This window comes from Coregonus clupeaformis, unplaced genomic scaffold, assembly GCF_020615455.1.
Source record: "Coregonus clupeaformis isolate EN_2021a unplaced genomic scaffold, ASM2061545v1 scaf3181, whole genome shotgun sequence".
NCBI classification, from domain to species: Eukaryota; Metazoa; Chordata; class Actinopteri; order Salmoniformes; family Salmonidae; genus Coregonus; species Coregonus clupeaformis.
In genome coordinates, this window is record NW_025536635.1 from 473 (window position 1) to 27,500 (window position 27,028).

General features: G+C 50.1%; 2 protein-coding genes across 2 annotated transcripts; both read left to right on the top strand.

The window, feature by feature from the left end:
- The first annotated feature begins 915 nt into the window (after positions 1 to 915).
- LOC121563119 (ralA-binding protein 1-like) lies at positions 916 to 4,088 on the top strand. The gene is made up of 3 exons (XM_045220124.1): positions 916 to 1,178; positions 2,046 to 2,201; positions 4,006 to 4,088. The coding sequence occupies exons 1-2, from the start codon at positions 987 to 989 to the stop codon at positions 2,166 to 2,168; spliced, it is 315 nt and encodes a 104-aa protein (XP_045076059.1). The 5' UTR covers positions 916 to 986; the 3' UTR covers positions 2,169 to 2,201; positions 4,006 to 4,088.
- On the top strand, positions 4,088 to 26,590 carry LOC123481168 (ralA-binding protein 1-A-like). Its single transcript, XM_045220123.1, has 7 exons — positions 4,088 to 4,166; positions 5,998 to 6,129; positions 6,473 to 6,568; positions 6,890 to 7,012; positions 13,407 to 13,527; positions 24,766 to 24,888; positions 26,072 to 26,590. Exons 1-4 carry the CDS (start codon positions 4,113 to 4,115, stop codon positions 7,001 to 7,003), a joined length of 396 nt encoding a protein of 131 aa, XP_045076058.1. The 5' UTR covers positions 4,088 to 4,112; the 3' UTR covers positions 7,004 to 7,012; positions 13,407 to 13,527; positions 24,766 to 24,888; positions 26,072 to 26,590.
- The last annotated feature ends 438 nt before the right edge of the window (positions 26,591 to 27,028 follow it).

The following is a 27,028-nucleotide window of genomic DNA, read 5'->3' on the forward strand; positions in this document are numbered from 1 at the left end:
CCCTCTCTCCTTCCCCTCTCCTCCCTCCCTCCCTCCCTCCCTCCCTCCCTCCCTCCCTCCCTCCCTCTCTCTCTCTCTCTCTCCCTCTCCCCCTCTCTCCTCCCACCCACCTCCCTCCCTCTCTCTCCTTCCTCCCTCCCTCTCTCCTCCCTCTCTCTCCTCCCAAACACCCACCCACCGTCCCTCTCTCTCTTCCCTCTCTCTCCTCCCTCTCTCTCCTCCCTCCCTCTCTCTCTCCCCTCCCTCCCTCTCTCTCCCCTCCCTCCCTCCCTCTCTCTCTCTCTCTCTCTCTCTCTCTCTCTCTCTCTCTCTCTCTCTCTCTCTCTCTCTCTCTCTCTCTCTCCTCCCTCTCTCTCCCTCTCTCTCCCTCTCTCTCCTCCCTCCCTCCCTCTCTCTCCTCCCACCCTCTCTCTCCCTCCCTCTCTCTCCTCCCACCCTCTCTCTCTCTTCCCTCTCTCCCCACCCCTCTCTCTCTCTCTCTCTCTCTCTCCCTCCCTCTCTCCCTCTCTCTCTTCCCTCTCTCTCCTCCCACCCTCTCTCTCTTCCCTCTCTCTCTTCCCCCCTCTCTCCTCCCTCCCTCCCTCTCCCTCCTCCCACCCTCTCTCTCTCTTCCCTCTCTCTCTTCCCTCTCTCCTCCCTCCCTCCCTCTCTCTCCTCCCACCCTCTCTCTCTCTCTTCCCTCTCTCTCCTCCCACCCTCTCTCTCTCTCTCTTCCCTCTCTCTCCTCCCTCCCTCCCTCTCTCTCCTCCCACCCTCTCTCTCTCTCTTCCCTCTCTCTCCTCCCTCCCTCCCTCTCTCTCCTCCCACCCTCTCTCTCTCTCTTCCCTCTCTCTCCTCCCTCCCTCCCTCTCTCTCCTCCCACCCACCCTCCCTCTCTCTCTTCCCTCTCTCTCCTCCCTCCCTCCCTCTCTCTCCTCCCACCCTCTCTCTCTCTCTTCCCTCTCTCTCCTCCTTCCCTCTCTCTCCTCCCTCCCTCTCTCCCAGGTATGAAATCTAAGGTGGATGAGCTAAAGGCAGCGTATGACCGTGAGGAGTGTCCGTGCTTGGAGCAGTATGACCCTCACACCGTAGCCAGCCTGTTGAAACAGTTCCTCCGAGAGCTGCCTGAGAACCTGCTGGGACGAGACCTGGCTCAAGGCTTTGAGGACGCCTGCAGTCGATCAGCCGAGGCTGAGAAGGTGAGAGGACAGTATGAACTGAACTGGATAGTGATGGGGGACTAAATCAATACGGTTACATATCGGGATATCATTTTTGACGATATATTTGTATCGAATTATTGTTTTTTGCGCTAGTTGGCTGTACCTGCACTAAAACTAATTTTTCCTTCATAGCTTGATCTCCATCTTCTTTTTAAATAAGGAACCAATTTGTTTTCAGCACTTTTATTGCCATGACTGATCTAAGCTAGTTTTGTCATGGCTCTCTCTAGTCCCTCTGCAGCAGACCTATAGTGAGCAAGATGTTTAGAACATCGAATCGCAATAAAATCACAGTATGGAATCCCAATACATATAGAATCATGAGAATCGCAATACATATCGTATCGGCAGCTAAGTATCGTGATAATATCATATCGTGAGGACCCTGGCAATTCCAAGCCCTAGACATGGGTCAAATTCCAAAATGTCAAATACTTTAGAAACCTTGAGCTGCACGTGATTTAGTTTTCCTGGTAAAACAGAACCAATCGAGTAGCCTCAATAAGTGCAAACTCCAAACCAAATCAAGCACTTTTCAAATAACAGCGAGTTCATCGGCAACATCTGGCAATTTGAAGAAATATCGGATAAAGTTGTTTTTGAATGTTTTGAACGATCAAGATGGATGTAAAGGTGACAGAGTTCTAAAACGGTGTTTTATTTGTCAGGTGACAGAGTTCTAAAACTGTGTTTTATTTGTCAGGTGACAGAGTTCTAAAACGGTGTTTTATTTGTCAGGTGACAGAGTTCTAAAACGGTGTTTTATTTGTCAGGTGACAGAGTTCTAAAACGGTGTTTTATTTGTCAGGTGACAGAGTTCTAAAACGGTGTTTTATTTGTCAGGTGACAGAGTTCCAGCGTCTCTTAGTGGAGGTGCCCCCTGGCAGCCGTCTGCTCCTGTCCTGGCTGGTCACTCACTTGGACCATGTTATCACAAGAGAGACCGACACCAAGATGAATATCTAGAATATATCCATCGTACTCAACCCCACTGTACAGGTAATAATAATAATTTTATTTGTGGAGCGTTTTTTATTACATACAGGAATCACAACACAGCTCTGTACAGGGAGGAGAGGAGAGGAGGAGAGGAGGAGACAGCTCTGTACAGGGAGGAGAGAAGGAGACAGCTCTGTACAGGGAGGAGAGGAGGAGACAGCTCTGTACAGGGAGGAGAGGAGGAGACAGCTCTGTACAGGGAGGAGAGGAGAGGAGGAGACAGCTCTGTATAGGGAGGAGAGGAGAGGAGGAGACAGCTCTGTACAGGGAGGAGAGGAGGAGACAGCTCTGTACAGGGAGGAGAGGAGGAGACAGCTCTGTACAGGGAGGAGAGGAGAGGAGGAGACAGCTCTGTACAGGGAGGAGAGGAGAGGAGGAGACAGCTCTGTACAGGGAGGAGAGGAGAGGAGGAGACAGCTCTGTACAGGGAGGAGAGGAGAGGAGGAGACAGCTCTGTACAGGGAGGAGAGGAGAGAAGGAGACAGCTCTGTACAGGGAGGAGAGGAGGAGGAGACAGCTCTGTACAGGGAGGAGAGGAGAGGAGGAGACAGCTCTGTACAGGGAGGAGAGGAGAGGAGGAGACAGCTCTGTACAGGGAGGAGAGAAGAGGAGGAGACAGCTCTGTACAGGGAGGAGAGGAGAGAAGGAGACAGCTCTGTACAGGGAGGAGAGGAGGAGGAGACAGCTCTGTACAGGGAGGAGAGAAGGAGACAGCTCTGTACAGGGAGGAGAGGAGAGGAGGAGACAGCTCTGTACAGGGAGGAGAGGAGAGAAGGAGACAGCTCTGTACAGGGAGGAGAGGAGGAGAGGAGACAGCTCTGTACAGGGAGGAGAGAAGGAGACAGCTCTGTACAGGGAGGAGAGGAGAGGAGGAGACAGCTCTGTATAGGGAGGAGAGGAGGAGACAGCTCTGTACAGGGAGGAGAGGAGGAGAGGAGACAGCTCTGTATAGGGAGGAGAGGAGAGGAGGAGACAGCTCTGTACAGGGAGGAGAGGAGAGGAGGAGACAGCTCTGTATAGAGAGGAGAGGAGGAGACAGCTCTGTACAGGGAGGAGAGGAGAGGAGGAGACAGCTCTGTACAGGGAGGAGAGGAGAGGAGGAGACAGCTCTGTACAGGGAGGAGAGGAGAGGAGGAGACAGCTCTGTACAGGGAGGAGAGGAGGAGACAGCTCTGTACAGGGAGGAGAGGAGAGGAGGAGACAGCTCTCTATAGGGAGGAGAGGAGAGGAGGAGACAGCTCTGTACAGGAGGGAGAGGAGGAGACAGCTCTGTACAGGAGGGAGAGGAGGAGACAGCTCTGTACAGGGAGGAGAGGAGAGGAGGAGACAGCTCTGTATAGGGAGGAGAGGAGAGGAGGAGACAGCTCTGTACAGGGAGGAGAGGAGAGGAGGAGACAGCTCTGTATAGGGAGGAGAGGAGAGGAGGAGACAGCTCTGTACAGGGAGGAGAGGAGAGGAGGAGACAGCTCTGTACAGGGAGGAGAGGAGAGGAGGAGACAGCTCTGTACAGGGAGGAGAGGAGAGGAGGAGACAGCTCTGTACAGGGAGGAGAGAAGGAGAGGTGTGTAGAGTGAGGGAGAGAGAACAGTCCTCAGTGAAACCCTGGCCCAGTTCCGTAGGGCTAATATACTTCCACAGGAGAACTATTTTGGGTTCTCTAGTTCCACTGAACCTGGACTAGCAGACTTCATTATCAGCACTACCAACTACTAGACTTTAGCTCAGAGGGCTAACACTGTGTCAGGGCAATTTATTGAATATGCATGTGACCTGTCTGTCTGTTCCGCTGTCCTCTCTCCTCCAGATTGGGAACAGGGTCCTGTACGTGTTCTTCACCCACGTCCGGGAGCTGTTTGGGGAGGTGTTCCTGAGACCCGTGTCCCGCCCCTCCGCTGGTCCAATGCTGCCACCATGCCGGCCCTGCCTGAGACGCAGGACAGCATCAAGGAGGAGATACGACGACAGGTGTGTTTATACTAACCCATAATGAACAGAATGCAGTATTTATTCAACCTTTGTGACACTATGGTTTAATGTTTCTGCTGCGTCCTCATTCCACTGACTGAACATATAGATTTCGCAAGAAATGAATAGCTCAAAATGGGGAAATACAATGGGGGGAAAAAAAAGTATTTAGTCAGCCACCAATTGTGCAAGTTCTCCCACTTAAAAAGATGAGAGAGGCCTGTAATTTTCATCATAGGTACACGTCAACTATGACAGACAAATTGAGAAAACAAAATCCAGAAAATCACATTGTAGGATTTTTTATGAATTGATTTGCAAATTATCACCTACAAACAAGCAAGATTTCTGGCTCTAACAGACCTGTAACTTCTTCTTTAAGAGGCTCCTCTGTCCTCCACTCGTTACCTATATTAATGGCACCTGTTTGAACGTGTTATCAGTATAAAAGACACCTGTCCACAACCTCAAACAGTCACACTCCAAACTCCACTATGGCCAAGACCAAAGAGCTGTCAAAGGACACCAGAAACAAAATTGTAGACGTGCACCAGGCTGGGAAGACTGAATCTGCAATAGGTAAGCAGCTTGGTTTGAAGAAATCAACTGTGGGAGCAATTATTAGGAAATGGAAGACATACAAGACCACTGATAATCTCCCTCGATCTGGGGCTCCACGCAAGATCTCACCCCGTGGGGTCAAAATGATCACAAGAACGGTGAGCAAAAATCCCAGAACCACACGGGGGGACCTAGTGAATGACCTGCAGAGAGCTGGGAACAAAGTAACAAAGCCTACCATCAGTACGCCGCCAGGGACTCAAATCCTGCAGTGCCAGACATGTCCCCCTGCTTAAGCCAGTACATGTCCAGGCCCGTCTGAAGTTTGCTAGAGTGCATTTGGATGATCCAGAAGAGGATTGGGAGAATGTCATATGGTCAGATGAAACCAGAATATAACTTTTTGGTAAAAACTCAACTCGTCGTGTTTGGAGGACAAAGAATGCTGAGTTGCATCCAAAGAACACCATACCTACTGTGAAGCATGGGGGTGGAAACATCATGCTTTGGGGCTGTTTTTCTGCAAAGGGACCAGGACGACTGATCCGTGTAAAGGAAAGAATGAATGGGGCCATGTATCGTGAGATTTTGAGTGAAAACCTCCTTCCATCAGCAAGGGCATTGAAGATGAAATGTGGCTGGGTCTTTCAGCATGACAATGATCCCAAACACACCGCCCGGGCAACGAAGGAGTGGCTTTGTAAGAAGCATTTCAAGGTCCTGGAGTGGCCTAGCCAGTCTCCAGATCTCAACCCCATAGAAAATCTTTGGAGGGAGTTGAAAGTCTGTGTTGCCCAGCGACAGTCCCAAAACATCACTGCTCTAGAGGAGATCTGCATGGAGGAATGGGCCAAAATACCAGCAACAGTGTGTGAAAACCTTATGAAGACTTACAGAAAACGTTTGACCTGTGTCATTGCCAACAAAGGGTATATAACAAAGTATTGAGAAACTTTTGTTATTGACCAAATACTTATTTTCCACCATCTTTTGCAAATAAATTCATAAAAAATCCTACAATGTGATTTTCTGGATTTTTCTTTCTCATTTTGTCTGTCATAGTTGACGTGTACCTATGATGATAAATTACAGGCCTCTCTCATCTTTTTAAGTGGGAGAACTTGCACAATTGGTGGCTGACTAAATACTTTTTTTCCCCACTGTACATTTATTTATATGGAAGTACACATTTCTTTCCAGCTTTACCTCTGTTCATACAGTATGTTTTATTAAGGTGTTATAAACCTTAACGTTATTACATGCCCCCCAGGAGTTCCTGTTGAACTGCCTCCACAGGGACCTCCAGGCTGGGGTTAAAGATCTGTCTAAAGAGGAGAGGCTCTGGGAGGTTCAACGCATCCTCACGGCTCTCAAACGCCAACTACGGGAGGCCAAGAAACAGGCAAGGACACACAACATCGTTAAATATGGCTCCATCTCATCTACAGCGCCTTCGGAAAGTATTCAGACCCCTTGACTTTTTCCACATTTTGTTACGTTACAGCTTTATTCTAAAATGGATTAAATCTAAACCAAATGTTGGCCATTATGGGGTATTGTGTGTAGATGGGTGGGATGTAGGGGGCAGGACCGAGTTTGGGAAACCCTGCTCTAAACTAACCAGCGTGTGTGTGTGTGTGTGTGTGTGTGTGGGATGTGTGTGTAGGATGTGTGGGATGTGTGTGTGTGTGTGTGTGTGGGATGTGTGTGTGTGTGTGTGTGTGTGTGTGTGTGTGTGTCTCTAGGAGTGTGAGACTAAGATAGCCCAGGAGATAGCCAGCCTCTCTAAAGAAGAGATGACTGAGAACGAAGAAGAGGTGGTTAATATCATACTGGCACAGGTATTACACACACACACACACACACACACACACACACAAACTGATCTGTAGTTTATGTTATCTGCTGATGTATGCTGAACAGTACTGATCCCTCCCTCTCTCCCTCCCTCCCTCTCCCCCTCCCTCCCTCCATCTCTCCCTCCCTCCCTCCCTCCCTCCCTCCCTCCCTCCCTCCCTCCTCCCCTCCCTCCCCTCCCCCTCCCTCCCTCCCTCCCTCCCTCCCCTCTCCCTCCCTCCATCTCTCCCTCCCTCCCTCCCTCTCTCTCCCTCTCTCCCTATCTCTCTCTCTCTCTCCCTCTCCCTCTCTCCCTTCCTCTCCAGGAGAATGAGATCCTGACAGAGCAGGAGGAGCTGATATCTCTGGAGGAGGTGTTGAGGAGGCAGATATCTACAGAGAAGGGGGGAGATCGAGAGGCTGAGGGCCGAGATCGCTGACATACAGAGGTCAGAACGCTGACATATAGATCGCTGACATACGGAGGTCAGAACGCTGACATATAGATCGCTGACATACAGAGGTCAGAACGCTGACATATAGATCGCTGACATACAGAGGTCAGAACGCTGACATATAGATCGCTGACATACAGAGGTCAGAACGCTGACATATAGATCGCTGACATACAGAGGTCAGAACTGAGCTACTGCAACACTGGTCATGACCACATGAGCGTTGAGTCACGGTAATGTCCTCCTATTCTGCTCTGTGTGACCATCAGGTCGCTAAAGAATGGCCTGGTACTCAGGGCTCCTTTGTCCCTCCAATCACTCTGACATCAATGCAAATGCATTCCAAAATCACATCAAACACTTCATGATTGAATTTGAATAATCTGAATGATGTGGATAAAGGGTGATGGGAGTTAGAGGTTCTGTTCCGAAATGGACCCGGGACTTTCCCAGACTGACACAATATGCACAAATTATTTGTTTAAACATAGAGATCCGGTCGGGTCCACACCCGGTTCAATCCGAGTGAGGGGAGCAGCAGAAAAGCCATTTGTTTTGGTACTTTGTTAACCGTAGGGAGCAGGGTGGTAGGGAGCAGGGTGGTAGGGAACAGGGAGCAGGGTGGCAGGGAGCAGGGTGGTAGGGAGCAGGGTGGTAGGGAGCAGGGTGGTAGGGAACAGGGAGCAGGGTGGTAGGGAGCAGGGTGGTAGGGAGCAGGGTGGTAGGGAGCAGGAAGCAGGGTGGTAGGGAGCAGGGTGGTAGGGAGCAGGGTGGTAGGGTGGTAGGGAGCAGGGTGGTAGGGAGGCAAGGAGCAGGGTGGCAGGGAGCAGGGTGGTAGGGAGCAGGGTGGTAGGGAGCAGGGTGGTAGGGAGGTAGGGAGCAGGGTGGTAGGGAGCAGGGTGGCAGGGTGGTAGGGAGCAGGGTGGCAGGGAGCAGGGTGGTAGGGAGCAGGGTGGCAGGGAGCAGGGTGGCAGGGTGGTAGGGAGCAGGGTGGTAGGGTGGTAGGGAGCAGGGTGGTAGGGAGCAGGGTGGTAGGGTGGCAGAGAGCAGGGTGGTAGGGAGCAGGGTGGTAGGGTGGTAGGGAGCAGGGTGGTAGGGAGCAGGGTGGTAGGGTGGCAGAGAGCAGGGTGGCAGGGAGCAGGGTGGTAGGGAGCAGGGTGGTAGGGAGCAGGGTGGTAGGGAGCAGGGTGGTAGGGTGGCAGGGAGCAGGGTGGTAGGGAGCAGGGTGGTAGGGAGCAGGGTGGCAGGGAGCAGGGTGGTAGGGAGCAGGGTGGCAGGGAGCAGGGTGGTAGGGTGGCAGGTGGTAGGGTGGCAGGGAGCAGGGTGGCAGGGAGCAGGGTGGCAGGGAGCAGGGTGGTAGGGAACAGGGTGGTAGGGAACAGGGTGGCATGGAGCAGGGTGGTAGGGAGCAGGGTGGTAGGGAGCAGGGTGGCAGGGAGCAGGGTGGTAGGGAGCAGGGTGGTAGGGTGGTAGGGAGCAGGGTGGTAGGGAGCAGGGTGGCAGGGTGGTAGGGAGCAGGGTGGTAGGGAGGCAGGGAGCAGGGTGGCAGGGAGCAGGGTGGTAGGGAGCAGGGTGGCAGGGAGCAGGGTGGCAGGGAGCAGGGTGGTAGGGAGCAGGGTGGTAGGGAGCAGGGTGGTAGGGAGCAGGGTGGCAGGGTGGTAGGGAGCAGGGTGGCAGGGTGGTAGGGAGCAGGGTGGTAGGGAGCAGGGTGGCAGGGTGGTAGGGAGCAGTGTGGTAGGGAGCAGGGTGGTAGGGAGCAGGGTGGCAGGGTGGTAGGGAGCAGGGTGGTAGGGTGGTAGGGAGCAGGGTGGTAGGGAGCAGGGTGGCAGGGTGGTAGGGAGCAGGGTGGTAGGGTGGTAGGGAGCAGGGTGGTAGGGAGCAGGGTGGTAGGGTGGCAGGGAGCAGGGTGGCAGAGAGCAGGGTGGCAGGGAGCAGGGTGGTAGGGAGCAGGGTGGTAGGGAGCAGGGTGGTAGGGAGCAGGGTGGTAGGGTGGTAGGGAGCAGTGTGGCAGGGAGCAGGGTGGCAGGGAGCAGGGTGGTAGGGAGCAGGGTGGCAGGGTGGTAGGGAGCAGGGTGGTAGGGAGCAGGGTGGCAGGGAGCAGGGTGGCAGGGAGCAGGGTGGTAGGGAGCAGGGTGGTAGGGAGCAGGGTGGTAGGGAGCAGGGTGGTAGGGAGCATGGTGGTAGGGAGCAGGGTGGTAGGGAGCAGGGTGGCAGGGAGCAGGGTGGTAGGGAGCAGGGTGGTAGGGAACAGGGTGGTAGGGAGCAGGGTGGTAGTGTGGTAGGGAGCAGGGTGGTAGGGTGGTAGGGAGCAGGGTGGCAGGGAGCAGGGTGGTAGGGAGCAGGGTGGTAGGGTGGTAGGGAGCAGGGTGGTAGTGTGGTAGGGAGCATGGTGGTAGGGAGCAGGGTGGTAGGGAGCAGGGTGGCAGGGTGGTAGGGAGCAGGGTGGTAGGGAGCAGGGTGGTAGTGTGGTAGGGAGCATGGTGGTAGGGAGCAGGGTGGTAGGGAGCAGGGTGGCAGGGTGGTAGGGAGCAGGGTGGCAGGGAGCAGGGTGGTAGGGAACAGGGTGGTAGGGAGCAGGGTGGTAGGGAACAGGGTGGCAGGGTGGTAGGGAGCAGGGTGGTAGGGAGCAGGGTGGCAGGGTGGTAGGGAGCAGGGTGGTAGGGTGGTAGGGAGCAGGGTGGTAGGGAGCAGGGTGGTAGGGAGCAGGGTGGCAGGGTGGTAGGGAGCAGGGTGGTAGGGAGCAGGGTGGTAGGGAGCAGGGTGGCAGGGTGGTAGGGAGCAGGGTGGTAGGGTGGTAGGGAGCAGGGTGGTAGGGAGCAGGGTGGTAGGGAGCAGGGTGGCAGGGTGGTAGGGAGCAGGGTGGTAGGGTGGTAGGGAACAGGGTGGTAGGGAGCAGGGTGGTAGGGTGGTAGGGAGCAGGGTGGTAGGGAGCAGGGTGGCAGGGTGGTAGGGAGCAGGGTGGTAGGGAGCAGGGTGGTAGGGAGCAGGGTGGCAGGGTGGTAGGGAGCAGGGTGGTAGGGTGGTAGGGAGCAGGGTGGTAGGGAGCAGGGTGGTAGGGAACAGGGTGGCAGGGTGGTAGGGAGCAGGGTGGTAGGTGGCAGGGAGCAGGGTGGCAGGGAGCAGGGTGGTAGGGAGCAGGGTGGCAGGGAGCAGGGTGGTAGGGAGCAGGGTGGGGTGGTAGGGTGGTAGGGAGCAGGGTGGTAGGGAGCAGGGTGGTAGGGAGCAGGGTGGTAGGGAATAGGGTGGTAGGGAGCAGGGTGGTAGGGAGCAGGGTGGCAGGGAGCAGGGTGGCAGGGAGCAGGGTGGTAGGGAGCAGGGTGGCAGGGAGCAGGGTGGCAGGGAGCAGGGTGGTAGGGAGTAGGGTGGTAGGGAGCAGGGTGGCAGGGAGCAGGGTGGTAGGGAGCAGGGTGGTAGGGAGCAGGGGAGGGGCCGTGTGGTGTGGTCACTGTGAGGCACACAGAGAGAGAGAGAGACGGCAAGCACTGTTAACTCGAGCTAGATTAACTAGACAAACTAGACTAACTTCTTGCTAGTCATCCCATCTGATTACATAGTACCTGTCTTGACTTCATCAAACCAAGAGAAGCTAGTTAAGCTAGCTAGCCAGCTAGGCTAATTGAGGCTAGCCTTCATAACGTTACTGCGCTTCACCCCGTCCTACAGTTTACAAATAATAACAACTCCGTTCAGATTATTACAACGTGTTGGCTTTAGGTCGTTGTAGCCTTTGCTTCTCATTTCACTTTTAATTCTGTCATTTTAATTCCATCTTCCGGTCATTAAATAACTTGCTTCCCACACAAGCAGAGCAGCAATGCAATTTTCTCTAAATCCGCGGGAAGCTCAAGGAACAGAGCGCTTGCCTTTTGTGACTTTTCCAAATCATCAATATAGAGTTGTGTGTGTATATATGTATATATATATATATATATATATATATATATATATATATATATATATATATATATATATATATATATATATTTACATTTTAGTCATTTAGCAGACGCTCTTATCCAGAGCGACTTATAGTTAGTGAGTGCATACATATTTGTTTTGAATTTTTCATACTGCCCCCCGTGGGAATCGAACCCACAACCCTGGCGTTGCAAACGCAATGCTCTACCAACTGAGCTACATCCCTGCCGGCCATTCCCTCCCCTACCCTGGACGACGCTGGGCCAATTGTGCGTCTCCCAGTCGCGGCCGGCTACGACAGAGCCTGGATTCTAACCAGGATCTCTAGTGGCACTGCGATGCAGTGCCTCTTAGACCACTGCGCCGGGAGGCGATATATAATGCTCAAATGATCACTTTCTAAGACATGAGGTTTGTAGGCCTATCACAACTAAAGTTACAAATAAACTCTAAATGAAGCGTACAGGACCTGTTTCAAATTATCACTCAACACAGAATAGCCAGCTCCATGTGTGCACTTGTCTCGCTCTGCAAATGTTTGAGAACAATATCCCTTTCTACACTGAACAAAAAATATAAACGCAACATGTAAAGTGTTGGTCTCATGTTTCATGAGCTGAAATAAAAAATCACAGAAATCTTCCATATGCACAAAAAAAGCATATTTCTCTCAAATGCATATCAAGAAGCTGATTAAACAGCATGATCATTACACAGGTGCACCTTGTGCTGGGGACAATAAAAGGCCACTCTAAAATGTGCAGTTTTGTCACACAACACAATGCCACAGATGTCTCAAGTTGAGGGAGCATGCAGTTGGCATACTTGACCGCAGGAAGGTCCACCAGAGCTGTTGCCAGAGAACAGAATGTTAATTTCTCTACCATAAGCCGCCTCCAACGTCGTTTTAGAGAATTTGGCAGTACGTCCAAATGGCCTCACAACCGCAAACCACGTGTAAACACGCCAGCCCAGGACCTGCGGGATCGTCTGAGGCGGGGTGGGGAGTTGTTGAGGAGTATTTCTGTCTACAATAAAGCCCTTTTGTGGGGAAAAACTAATTCTGATTGGCTGGGCCTGGCTCCCCAGTGGTTGGGCCTATGCCCTTCAAGGCCCACCCATGGCTCCACCCCTGCCAATCCTTAGATTAGGGCCTAATTTATTTATTTCAATTGACTGATTTCCTTATATGAACTTTAACTCAGTAAAATCTTTGAAATTGTTGCATTTATATTTTTGTTCAGTATATTATATTCAGCTATGTTGACTTATATTTGTTTGACTATAAAATCCTGTAATATAATATATACAGTGCCTTCAGAAAGTATTCATACTCCTTGACTTATTCCACATTTTGTTGGTACAGCCTGAATCAAACATTAATTAAATATTATTTTTTTCTCACCCATCTACATGCAATACCCCATAATGACAAAGTGAAAACATGTTTTTAGAAATTTAAGCAAATCTACTTAAAGTGAAATACAGAAATATTTAATTTACATAAATATTCACACCCCTGAGTCAATACATGTTAGAATCCCCTTTGGCAGTGATTACAGCTGTGAGTCTTTCAGGGTCAGTCTCTAGAACGTTCCACACCTGGATTGTGCAACATTTGCATTATTCTTTTCCAAATTCTTCAAGCTCTGTCATGTTGGTTGTTGATCATTGCTAGACAGCCATTTTCAAGTCTTGCCGTAGACTTTCAAGCTGATTTTAAGTGAACTGTAACTAAGCCACTCAGGAACATTCAATGTCGTCTTGGTAAGCAACTCCATTGTAGATTTGGCCTTGTGTTTTAGGATATTATCCTGCTGAAAGGTTAATTCCTCTCCCAGTGTCTGGTGGAAAGCAGACTGAACCAGGTTGTCCTGTAGGATTTTGCCTGTGCTTAGCTGTATTCTGTTTATTTTGATCCTAAAAAACTCCCTAGTCCTTGCCGATGACAAGCACACCCATAACCTGATACCCATTTCGAAAGTTATATCTCTTGAAAAGTTGATTGCTGACATGCAAAACATTTTGGGACTTTAGCAAAAATGGACCAAAAGATAGTTTTGGGATGGAATTTTCCTTTAATCATTGCCATGGACTCAGAACATCCAATGTCATTGTTTATCTATGAACAATTGTAATTTTGAGAGTGAAAAAAAACCCAAAGAAAATCTGAAACCCGAAAAAATACAACTGCGAAACATAACATAATTTGGAAAAATAAAAAACTATTTTGGGGTAAAAAAATCACAGATTTTATAGGGCTTGATGATGAGTTGGTTATCTGAATCAGCTGTGTAGTGCTAGGGCAAAAACCAAAACGTGCACCGGGAGGGGCCCTGGACTGAGGTTCGGAAACCCTGGTCTAGACTATATAGCCATGGACTGAGGTTCGGAAACCCTGGTCTAGACTATATAGAAAGTCGTTGTTATGGTGTGTCTACATGATTTATGTAACTGTCTGTGTCTGTAGTCGTCAGCAGGGTCACAGTGAGACAGAGGAGTCCTCTTCAGACAGTGAGAGTGAGAGTGAAGACGAGGAGGAACTCCAGATGATCCTGGAAGAGCTGCAGAAACAGAATGAAGAACTGGAGGTGAGAGACGGGGGAGGGGGGGAGGGAGGAGAGAGGGAGGGAGGTAGAGAGGGGGAGGGGAGAGGGGAGGGAGGGAGGAGAGAGGGAGGGAGGGAGGAGAGAGGGGGAGGGAGGAGAGAGAGAGGGAGGAGGGGGAGGAGGAGAGAGGGGGAGGAGGAGAGAGAGGAAGAGAGAGAGGGGAAGGGAGGAGAGAGAGGGAGGGAGGAGAGAGGGGAAGGGAGAGAGAGAGAGGAGGAGAGAGAGGGAGGAGGGAGAGAGAGAGGGAGGGAGGAGAAAGGGGGAGGGAGGAGAAAGGGGAGGGAGGGAGGAAGAGAGAAGGAGGAGAGAGGGGAGGGAGGAGAGAGGGGGAGGGAGGAGAGAGAGAGGGAAGGAGAGAGGGGAAGGAGGAGAGAGGAGAGGAGAGAGGGAGGAGGAGAGAGAGAGAGAAGAGAGAGCGAGGGAGGAGAGAGACGGAGGGAGGAGAGAGACGGAGGGAGGAGAGAGGAGAGAGGAGAGGAAGGAAGAGAGAGAGAAGGAGGAGGAGAGAGGAGGAGAGAGGGCGAGGGAGGGAGAGAGGGGGAGGGAGGGAGAGAGGGAGGGAGGAGAGAGGGGAAGGGAGGAGAGAGAGGGAGGGAGGAGAGAGAGGGGGAGGGAGGAGAGAGGGGGGGGAGGAGAGGAAGGAGAGGAGAGAGGGAAGGGAGGAGAGGGAGGAGAGAGGAGGGAGGAGAGAGACGGAGGGAGGAGAGAGGGGGAGGGAGGAGAGAGAGAGGGGGAGGTAGGAGAGAGGGGGATTGCCGAGCTACGTTATGTTATACAGCTTTTATTCTGTGTCATCATACTGACAGAGAAGAGCTTGGACTGGGCTGAGCGGGAGCTGCCCTCCCGTGGGGCTGGGAGGGCCAAGAGACCAGAGGTGGCAGAACGGAGTGCTCTGGTTGGGGTGTAGGGTTGGGAGGGCCAAGAGACCAGAGGTGGCAGAACGGAGTGCTCTGGTTGGGGTGTAGGGTTGGGAGGGCCAAGAGACCAGAGGTGGCAGAACGGAGTGCTCGGGTTGGGGTGTAGGGTTGGGAGGGCCAAGAGACCAGAGGTGGCAGAACGGAGTGCTCGGGTTGGGGTGTAGGGTTGGGAGGGCCAAGAGACCAGAGGTGGCAGAACGGAGTGCTCGGGTTGGGGTGTAGGGTTGGGAGGGCCAAGAGACCAGAGGTGGCAGAACGGAGTGCTCTGGTTGGGGTGTAGGGCTGGGAGGGCCAAGAGACCAGAGGTGGCAGAACGGAGTGCTCTGGTTGGGGTGTAGGGTTGGGAGGGCCAAGAGACCAGAGGTGGCAGAACGGAGTGCTCTGGGTTGGGGTGTAGGGTTGGGAGGGCCAAGAGACCAGAGGTGGCAGAACGGAGTACTCGGTTGGGGTGTAGGGTTGGGAGGGCCAAGAGACCAGAGGTGGCAGAACGGAGTGCTCGGGTTGGGGTGTAGGGTTGGGAGGGCCAAGAGACCAGAGGTGGCAGATCGGAGTACTCGGTTGGGGTGTAGGGCTGGGAGGGCCAAGAGACCAGAGGTGGCAGAACGGAGTGCTCTGGTTGGGGTGTAGGGATGGGAGGGCCAAGAGACCAGAGGTGGCAGAACGGAGTGCTCTGGTTGGGGTGTAGGGTTGGGAGGGCCAAGAGACCAGAGGTGGCAGAACGGAGTGCTCGGGTTGGGGTGTAGGGTTGGGAGGGCCAAGAGACCTGAGGTGGCAGAACGGAGTGCTCTGGTTGGGGTGTAGGGCTGGGAGGGCCAAGAGACCAGAGGTGGCAGAACGGAGTGCTCTGGTTGGGGTGTAGGGATGGGAGGGCCAAGAGACCAGAGGTGGCAGAACGGAGTGCTCTGGTTGGGGTGTAGGGTTGGGAGGGCCAAGAGACCAGAGGTGGCAGAACAGAGTGCTCGGGTTGGGGTGTAGGGTTGGGAGGGCCAAGAGACCTGAGGTGGCAGAACGGAGTGCTCGGGTTGGGGTGTAGGGTTGGGAGGGCCAAGAGACCAGAGGTGGCAGATCGGAGTGCTCGGGTTGGGGTGTAGGGTTGGGAGGGCCAAGAGACCAGAGGTGGCAGATCGGAGTACTCGGTTGGGGTGTAGGGCTGGGAGGGCCAAGAGACCAGAGGTGGCAGAACGGAGTGCTCTGGTTGGGGTGTAGGGATGGGAGGGCCAAGAGACCAGAGGTGGCAGAACGGAGTGCTCTGGTTGGGGTGTAGGGTTGGGAGGGCCAAGAGACCAGAGGTGGCAGAACGGAGTGCTCGGGTTGGGGTGTAGGGTTGGGAGGGCCAAGAGACCTGAGGTGGCAGAACGGAGTGCTCTGGTTGGGGTGTAGGGCTGGGAGGGCCAAGAGACCAGAGGTGGCAGAACGGAGTGCTCTGGTTGGGGTGTAGGGATGGGAGGGCCAAGAGACCTGAGGTGGCAGAACGGAGTACTCGGGTTGGGGTGTAGGGCTGGGAGGGCCAAGAGACCTGAGGTGGCAGAACGGAGTACTCGGTTGGGGTGTAGGGCTGGGAGGGCCAAGAGACCAGAGGTGGCAGAACAGAGTGCTCGGGTTGGGGTGTAGGGCTGGGAGGGCCAAGAGACCTGAGGTGGCAGAACGGAGTGCTCAGGTTGGGGTGTAGGGCTGGGAGGGCCAAGAGACCAGAGGTGGCAGAACAGAGTACTCAGGTTGGGGTGTAGGGTTTGACCATAGCCTGAAGGTAGGGAGGGGCAGTTCCTCTTGCTGTTCCGTAGGTAAGCACCATGGTCTTGTAGTGGATGTGAGCTTTAACTGGAAGCCAGTGGAGTGTGCGGAGGAGGGGGGTTAGATGGGACAACTTGGGAAGGTTGAACACTAGGCGGTCTGCTCTGTTCTGGATAAGTTGCAGGGGTTTGATGGCACAAGCGGGGAGCCCAACCAACAGCTAGTTGCAGTAGTCCAGACGGGAGATGCGCCGCTTCCTGTGTGAGGTAGGGTCATACATGTTGGAGAGCATGAACCTGCAGGAGCGGGTCACTGCTTTGATGATGCAGAGAACGACAGGGTTTTTTGTCCAGGGTCACGCCAAGGTTATTTGCACTCTGGGAGGGTGACACTGTGGAGTTGTCAACCGTGATGGAGAGGTTTTTGAGTGGGCAGGCCTTCCCCGTGAGGAAGAGCAGCTCCGTCTTGTCGAGGTTGAGGTGGGGGGCCGACATCCAAGCTGAGATATCTGCCAGGCACGCAGAGATGCGTGTCGCCACCTGGGTGTTCATAAAGGTGTACCACAGGTGTCGATTTTGGGACCTGTTCTCTTCACTATTTATATAAACAAAAATGGTCAATCTGTTAAAAAATAGTACATTTAATCTATATGAGGATGATGCTATTATGAATGCTACTGCCCTGACTGTTGATCTGTGTCAAAACTACGGTCAGATTTTATAGCTATGCAGGAATCCCTTGCTGATTTAAAACTTGTGCTTAATACGGGCAAAACAAAATATGTGTTTTTTTACTCGTAAGAATGTTTGAGATGAATTACATGTTCACTCTTTAGATGGTTCTCCAATGCTAGTCTACAAGGCTAGTCTCCCAGTCCCTGATGCTGAAAAACGTCCCCACAGCATGATGCCGCCACCACCACGCTTCACCGTAGGGATGGTGCCAGGTTTCCTCCAGACGTGACGCTTGGCATTCAGGCCAAAGAGCACAATCTTGGTTTCATCAGACCAGAGAATCTTGTTTCTCATGGTCTGAGAGTCCTTTAGGTGCCTTTTGGTAAACTCCAAGCGGGCTGTCATGTGCCTTTTACTGAGGAGTGGCTTCCGTCTGGCCACTCTACCATAAAGGCCTGATTGGTGGAGTGCTGCAGAGATGGTTGTCCTTCTGGAAGGTTCTCCCATCTCCACAGAGGTACTCTAGAGCTCTGTCAGAGTGACCATCGGGTTCTTGGTCACCTCCCTGACCAAGGCCCTTCTCCCCCGATTGCTCAGTTTGGCTGGGCAGCCAGCTCTAGGAAGAGTCTTGGTGGTTCCAAACTTCTTCCATTTAAGAATGATGGAGGCCACTGTTGTTGGGGACCTTCAATGCTGCAGAAATGTTTTGGTACCCTACCCCAGATCTGCCTCGACACGATCCTGTCTCGGAGCTCTACGGACAATTCCTTCGACCTCATGGTTTGGTTTTTGCTCTGACATGTACTGTCAACTGTGGGACCTTATATAGACAGGTGTGTGTCTTTCCAAATCCAATCAATTGAATTTACCACAGGTGGACTCCAATCCAGTTGTAGAAACATCTTAAGGATGATCAATGGAAACAGGATGCACCTGAACTCAATTTCGAGTCTCATAGCAAAGGGTCTGAATACTTATGTAAATAAGGTATTTCTGTTTTTTATATTTAATACATTTGCAAAAATGTCTAAAAACCTGTTTACGCTTAGTCATTATGGGGTATTGTTTGTAGATTGATGAGGATAAAAAAAAAATATCTGTTTTAGAATAAGGCTGTAACGTAACAAAATGTGTAAAAAGTCAATGGGTCTGAATACTTTCCGAAGGCAATATATATACACTGCTCAAAAAAATTAAGGGAACACTAAAATAACACATCCTAGATCTGAATGAATGAAATAATCTTATTAAAAACTTTTTTCTTTACATAGTTGAATGTGCTGACAACAAAATCACACAAAAATTATCAATGGAAATCAAATTTATCAACCCATGGAGGTCTGGATTTGGAGTCACCCTCAAAATTAAAGTGGAAAACCACACTACAGGCTGATCCAACTTTGATGTAATGTCCTTAAAACAAGTCAAAATTAGGCTCAGTAGTGTGTGTGGCCTCCACGTGCCTGTATGACCTCCCTACAACGCCTGGGCATGCTCCTGATGAGGTGGCGGATGGTCTCCTGAGGAATCTCCTCCCAGACCTGGACTAAAGCATCCGCCAACTCCTGGACAGTCTGTGGTGCAACGTGGCGTTGGTGGATGGAGCGAGACATGATGTCCCAGATGTGCTCAATTGGATTCAGGTCTGGGGAACAGGCGGGCCAGTCCATAGCATCAATGCCTTCCTCTTGCAGGAACTGCTGACACACTCCAGCCACATGTGGTCTAGCATTGTCTTGCATTAGGAGGAACCCAGGGCCAACCGCACCAGCATATGGTCTCACAAGGGGTCTGAGGATCTCATCTCGGTACCTAATGGCAGTCAGGCTACCTCTGGCTAGCACATGGAGGGCTGTGCGGCCCCCCAAAGAAATGCCACCCCACACCATGACTGACCCACCGCCAAACCGGTCATGCTGGACGATGTTGCAGGCAGCAGAACGTTCTCCACGGCGTCTCCAGACTCTGTCACTTCTCTGTCACGTGCTCAGTGTGAACCTGCTTTCATCTGTGAAGAGCACAGGGCGCCAGTGGCGAATTTGCCAATCTTGGTGTTCTCTGGCAAATGCCAAACGTCCTGCATGGTGTTGGGCTGTAAGCACAACCCCCACCTGTGGACGTCGGGCCCTCATACCACCCTCATGGAGTCTGTTTCTGACCGTTTGAGCAGACACATGCACATTTGTGGCCTGCTGGAGGTCATTTTGCAGGGCTCTGGCAATGCACCTCCTTGCACAAAGGCGAAGGTAGCAGTCCTGCTGCTGGGTTGTTGCCCTCCTACGGCCTCCTCCACGTCTCCTGATGTACTTGCCTGTCTCCTGGTAGCGCCTCCATGCTCTGGACACTACGCTGACAGACACAGCAAACCTTCTTGCCACAGCTCGCATTGATGTGCCATCCTGGATGAGCTGCACTACCTGAGCCACTTGTGTGGGTTGTAGACTCCGTCTCATGCTACCACTAGAGTGAAAGCACCGCCAGCATTCAAAAGTGACCAAAACATCAGCCAGGAAGCATAGGAACTGAGAAGTGGTCTGTGGTCACCACCTGCAGAACCACTTCTTTATTGGGGGTGTCTTGCTAATTGCCTATAATTTCCACCTGTTGTCTATTCCATTTGCACAACAGCATGTGAAATGTATTGTCAATCAGTGTTCCTTCCTAAATGGACAGTTTGATTTCACAGAATTTCACAATGTGACTTGGAGTTACATTGTGTTGTTTAAGTGTGCCCTTTATTTTTTTGAGCAGTGTATATATTGACTTTCAACATGGCACTGTCATAGGATGCCACCTTTTCAATAAGTCAGTTTGTCAAATTTCTGCCCTGCTAGAGCTGCCCCCGATCAACTGTAATTGCTGTTATTGTGAAGTGGAAACGTCTAGGAGCAACAACGGCTCAGCCGTGAGATGGTCTGCATGGAGGCATGAAACACTGTTAAAAATATCAAGACTATTGCCAGCCATTAAAATGCAACTGGTTACCAGGTATTTATTTCAGTCACACTGGTTGAATTTTTGGCTAAAAGGTTACTGAATCGATTTCAAGTCACTGAATCGTTTCGGATCGTATCGTTCTAAATGAACCAATATCGTCCTTGAATCGTATCGACAACCACGAATCGTGATACAAATCGAATCGTTGTTAAAACGAATCGTTACACCCCTAGTCTCAATTCAACCCACTGTAGCCGATTCAGATGGGTCTCAATTCAACCCACTGTAGCCGATTCAGATGGGTCTCAATTCAACCCACTGTAGCCGATTCAGATTGGGCTCAATTCAACCCACTGTAGCCGATTCAGATTGGGCTCAATTCAACCCACTGTAGCCGATTCAGATTGGGCTCAATTCAACCCACTGTAGCCGATTCAGAATGGGCTCAATATAACCCACTGTAGCCGATTCAGATTGGGTTCAATTCAACCCACTGTAGCTGATTCAGGCAGCATCTGGTTTAAGTATCAGACCTCACAGCAGTTCACAACACGTAACGCAAATATTGTATAAGCAGTTTAAATATAGAGGACACCTGACCAATGTTACATTCCTCAAAACTGCATATGAGAGGGTGAACTGGGCCATGGGTGAACTGGGCCATGGGTGAACTGGGCCATGGGTGAACTGGGCCATGGGTAAACTGGGCCATGGGTAAACTGGGCCATGGGTAAACTGGGCCATGGGTGAACTGGGCCATGGGTGAACTGGGCCATGGGTGAACTGGGCCATGGGTGAACTGGGCCATGGGTAAACTGGGCCATGGGTGAACTGGGCCATGGGTGAACTGGACCATGGGTGAACTGGGCCATGGATGAACTGGGCGATGGGTGAAAACATATGTATAGTAGACCTACAGTAGCCTGAAATCCAGACCTGTTTTGTGCTATCATTCCACTCCTTGTTCTCGGTGTCATTGCCAAACAATGGCATGACAAGGAGTGTCTAGGGGTGGAATGTTAGCACAAACAGACTGGTACCCAGGCTAGACCTACAGATATGGGGAGACATAATGTCTACAGTAGATGCAGAGATACGGTACGGAGACAGCTGAGCTGGCTAACAAAGGCTAGGAGACAGCTGAGCTGGCTAACAAAGGCTAGGAGACAGCTGAGCTGGCTAACAAAGGCTAGGAGACAGCTGAGCTGGCTAACAAAGGCTAGGAGACAGCTGAGCTGGCTAACAAAGGCTAGGAGACAGCTGGGATGGCTAACAAAGGCTAGGAGACAGCTGAGCTGGCTAACAAAGGCTAGGAGACAGCTGAGCTGGCTAACAAAGGCTAGGAGACAGCTGAGCTGGCTAACAAATGCTAGGAGACAGCTGAGCTGGCTAACAAAGGCTAGGAGACAGCTGAGCTGGCTAACAAAGGCTAGGAGACATCTGAGCTGGCTAACAAAGGCTAGGAGGCAGCTGAGCTGGCTAACAAAGGCTAGGAGGCAGCTGAGCTGGCTAACAAAGGCTAGGAGACAGCTGAGCTGGCTAACAAAGGCTAGGAGACAGCTGAGCTGGCTAACAAAGGCTAGGAGACAGCTGGGATGGCTAACAACAATTACATTTTACATTTTAGTCATTTAGCAGACGCTCTTATCCAGAGCGACTTACAGTTAGTGAGTGCATACATTATTTTATTTTTTATACCCCCCGTGGGAAACGAACCCACAACCCTGGCATTGCAAACGCCATGCTCTACCAACTGAGCTACATCCCTGCCGGCCATTCCCTCCCCTACCCTGGACAACGCTGGGCCAATTGTGCGCCACCCCATGGGTCTCCCGGTCGCGGCCGGCTACGACAGAGCCTGGACAGCTGAGCTAGCTAAAAAAGGCTAGGAGACAGCTGAGCTGGCTAACAAAGGCTAGGAGACAGCTGAGCCGGCTAACAAAGGCTAGGAGACAGCTGAGCTGGCTAACAAAGGCTAGGAGACAGCTGAGCTGGCTAACAAAGGCTAGGAGACAGCTGAGCTGGCTAACAAAGGCTAGGAGACAGCTGAGCTGGCTAACAAAGGCTAGGAGACAGCTGAGCTGGCTAACAAAGGCTAGGAGACAGCTGAGCTGGCTAACAAAGGCTAGGAGACAGCTGAGCTGGCTAACAAAGGCTAGGAGACAGCTGAGCTGGCTAACAAAGGCTAGGAGACAGCTGAACTGGCTAACAAAGGCTAGGAGACAGCTGAGCTGGCTAACAAAAGGCTAGGAGACAGCTGAGCCGGCTAAAAAAGGCTAGGAGACAGCTGAGCTGGCTAACAAAGGCTAGGCAACTGATGTCACAATCCCATGGAATTTAACTGAGAGGAATGTAAAGGTGTTGGGAAAGGTGAAGCTACCCTTCCTACATTGTGTCTCCATTGGTAAACTAGGTGGGTGGAGTCATAACATACAATGGTAGAGTGGGTGGAGTCATAACATACATTGGTAGAGTGGGCGGAGTCATAACATACATTGGTAGAGTGGGTGGAGTCATAATATACATTGGTAGAGTGGGTGGAGTCATAATATACAATGGTAGAGTGGGTGGAGTCATAACATACAATGGTAGAGTGGGTGGAGTCATAATATACAATGGTAGAGTGGGTGGAGTCATAATATAGATTGGTAGAGTGGGTGGAGTCATAGCATACATTGGTAGAGTAGGTGGAGTCATAGCATACATTGGTAGAGTGGGTGGAGTCATAACATACAATGGTAGAGTGGGTGGAGTGGGTGGAGTCATAATATACAATGGTAGAGTGGGTGGAGTCATAAAATCCATTGGTAGAGTGGGTGGAGTCATAATATACATTGGTAGAGTGGGTGGAGTCATAATATACAATGGTAGAGTGGGTGGAGTCATAAAATCCATTGGTAGAGTGGGTGGAGTCATAATATACATTGGTAGAGTGGGTGGAGTCATAATATACAATGGTAGAGTGGGTGGAGTCATAATATACAATGGTAGAGTGGGTGGAGTCATAACATACATTGGTAGAGTGGGCGGAGTCATAACATACATTGGTAGAGTGGGTGGAGTCATAACATACATTGGTAGAGTGGGTGGAGTCATAATATACAATGGTAGAGTGGGTGGAGTCATAATAGACAATGGTAGAGTGGGTGGAGTCATAATATACAATGGTAGAGTGGGTGGAGTCATAATATACAATGGTAGAGTGGGTGGAGTCATAATATACATTGGTAGAGTGGGTGGAGTGGGTGGAGTCATAATATACAATGGTAGAGTGGGTGGAGTCATAACATACAATGGTAGAGTGGGTGGAGTCATAACATACATTGGTAGAGTGGGTGGAGTCATAACATACATTGGTAGAGTGGGTGGAGTCATAATATACATTGGTAGAGTGGGTGGAGTCATAACATACAATGGTAGAGTGGGTGGAGTCATAATATACAATGGTAGAGTGGGTGGAGTCATAATATACATTGGTAGAGTGGGTGGAGTCATAATATACATTGGTAGAGTGGGTGGAGTCATAACATACATTGGTAGAGTGGGTGGAGTCATAATATACATTGGTAGAGTGGGTGGAGTCATAATATACATTGGTAGAGTGGGTGGAGTCATAACATACATTGGTAGAGTGGGTGGAGTCATAATATACATAATTCTAAAGTCTTAAGTCATAGAGGAGTTGGCATGAACTGATAGCAGACATGTACATGATTCTACACATTTCCCTAAAACACACCCCTGTAGTCATAGGTTGCATCCTGAGTGAAGAGACCAAAGGTAGGCTATAAAAGGTGGAGGCTTGATGTTTAGCAACACATTTATCAGCACAGCGTTGGAGAGGTAAGTCATACCTGAACCTACATTTACCTTTATGTTAAAACATTCACACCTATAATATGTTTTCATGATATCAGTGTTCACTCCGTAGAGTCATATCTTGTTTATTTCTAATTCCCTTTTTAAAATCAATAATTCAAATTGATCTTGTATTGATTTCACTTCACAGTCTACATTAGCATGAAAATAAAGCCAGTCTGCATTTTGTCTAATGTATTTCTGATCAGTATTGTGCCGTTTTTTCATATAGCTATTAAAGTTTCTTAAACGGCTGGCTACTTACTCAGCATTTTACAGCACTCTGTTGCTTCGTTCTGTTTGTCAGTATGAGAATTCATCATGAAAGCTTGTCTGTTGAAGATCCAAATGTAAATGTTGCAGTTTATTCAAATGCATATTCTTAGGAATCAAAACTGACTGTAATTTGAAGAAATTAAATGAGTTTCACTTTCCCACATGCTCCACAACAACCTTTATATAAGTTTATACCTCATGGGTTTACCTCAGATTAAATAGTTAATTCAAGTTAATCGCAATGTTTACAGATCACTACCTGTTCTCTCCTCTCAGGTTGACACATCACCAGCAAGATGAAGATAGTGATATTGGCTGTAACACTAGCCCTGGTGTAGGCTAGTGGTGGGTCCCGTCTGTCTGTCACTGATTAACTACTGAGTAAACACAGTCTTTTAACCCCTCCTGTCCTGTGGTGCTGGTGAAGCTCTGGAGCTGTCTCGTAATGCTGCATTCATGACATGTTCGGAACTAGAAGACTCGGAAATGTTAAGACTTGGAAACTCGTAGAAAAACGACACTGGTTTTTTCCACTCTGAAAGTATCAGAATCGACCAATAGAAAGCTCCACGCAAATAACTTACATTCATTTGAACTCAGACGTTCAGAGTTTCCCCTCCCTGGCTTTTTACCTCCCGATTCAAGGAATCCTCCACCTGTGATTTTTGAAAAACCCGGGGAAAATTGCCAATCCTAATCTTTAACCAATGAGTCCCTGACCAATATGGCCGACCCCACGGCCGACGTACGTTCTAGTGTTCCTATAACATCGCTACAAGTTCTATGGTTCTCCTAACCCAGTGATATGGTGTGTGTTTGTAACCTAGGTGAAGCGCTGGACTGCCTGCGCTGTGTCCCAGCTCAGGCAGGAGGAGAATGTGAGGTGACAGTAGAAACCTGCCCCCCAGAGAAGGACGGCTGTGCAGCCGCCAAGTTCCTCAGAGCGCCATGTAAGTACCGTGACTGGCCGTGTGTCACCAGATGTTAGCCCGCTGAGCTAAAGCCTAAATATTAAAAAGCAGATTTGACAAAAAAGAGTCATGTCGTGCTGAATGTTACGTTACTTGGAAAAACAGCGTTGGATGTCATGTCACACAAAGTTCTGTGAAAAAGGAAAGGAAAGCCGCACACTCTAGGAGCTCAGATGCAATAATTTAATATCCTAATAACCAACGTTTGGACAGACAAGCTGTCTTCATCAGGGTATAATGACAAACACTGAGGGTCACTAGTTTATATAGTGTCAAACGACACACGCAGGTGTCTGTAATCATGGCCGGGTGTGGCCTGATAGCATTGGCCAATTCACAGATAAAAACAACATACAAAAAAACATGGATAGCATATGATCATAGATACTTGGCTACATAGGCCCACAAACATTTACAATGAATAGCAAAATCACAAGAATGGCTTCGAATCAAAGTCTACGTTGCATTTTTGCATGTTGTTTTTATCTGTGAATTGGCCAATGCTATTAGGCCACACCCGGCCATGATTACAGACACCTGCGTGTGTCCTTTGACACTATATAAACTAGTGACCCTCAGTGTTTGTCATTATACCCTGATGAAGACAGCTTGTCTGTCCAAACGTTGGTTATTAGGATATTAAATTATTGCATCTGAGCTCCTAGAGTGTGCGGCTTTCCTTTCCTTTTTCACAGAACTTTGTGTGACATGACATCCAACGCTGTTTTTCCAAGTAACGTAACATTCAGCACGACATTACTCTTTTTTTGTCAAATCTGCTTTTTAATATTTAGGCTTATTAGGATATTAAATTATTGCATCTGAGCATCCTAGAGTGTGCTTCTATCCTTTCCTTTTTCAAGTGTCCTACGCCGTCAGCCAGCACCTTGCCTAAACAGGGGTGCGTTTCTTTCACCTTTAACACAAAGTTCTGTGCCCCGTATTCACAAAGCGTCTCGCAGTTAGAGGTGCAGTTTTATATCATAATAAATACGATTATATGGACTTATCCTAGATCACCACCATTCCTACTCTGTGACGCTGTGTGGATACAGGCCCTGGTCAGAATAATCAAGAATAAAAGGGTTACAATACAGACTAAAGTCAACAGTTAACAGCTGTCACATAGTAACATAACATTGTCATTTCTTTTCTCTCTCAGTTAGCCATTTCCAGAGATGCATGGACATGTCGGGCTGTAAGCAGTTCCAAACCAACGCTTTCATCAACGTGAAGTGTTGTGACACTGAGAAGTGCAACACGTTCTAGACTATTCTGCTGTGACAAGACGGATTCAGATCAGTAAAGAAACGATTAGAGGGCGCAGCATCCCACTGGGCACACATCGGTTGAATCAATGTTGTCGTTTCCACGTCATTTCAACGACATTACGTTGAACCAACGTGGAATAGACATTGAATTGACGTACGTGGCCAGTTGGATCCTACCCCTCACATCAACATTCTAATTTATCAACAATTATTTGACTTAAAATAAATCAAACTTTGAAACCCTTTTTTTTTTGTTGCTTTGAGCTTAAATTCCGGGTAGGCTAAACGTATTTTGCAAAAATGATTGAATCTGAGCAAAGTTGATCAATCGTCATTATTGGAATGATACAACATACAATCCTGAAATACATCATCACTTTTCACTTTAATGATTACAATCAAAAATAACATTTGCGCACCATTTTCAACATTAGAAAATGGGATGTAGATTTTTTGGCTGATGACAATAACAGCTAGGAAAAAATAACATCCGACTGACAACGATGGGGGAGATAAAGTAGAACAAGAAAGAGCTGTGTATTAGAGAGACAGAGGAACATCTTTAATGAATCAGAAGAAATGCCTAAAGCGCAAATCCTAACTTCCACTTAAGTCCAATTTTCACTTAGTCATGCATTGATGTCAATGGGAGACTAAGTCCTAGATTCAATCAGATCAAGCGTTAACCGGCGATAGACGACACACGCATAGCTGATGTTTTGGAGGTGTCGGAGGTGGAACTGCGTTGGAGCCGTCAAATCGGTGATCAGCTGCTCTTTATCATTGTCACGAAGCCACACCCCTCCCACTCAAAGCCACACCCTTCCCACTCAAAGCCACACCCCTCC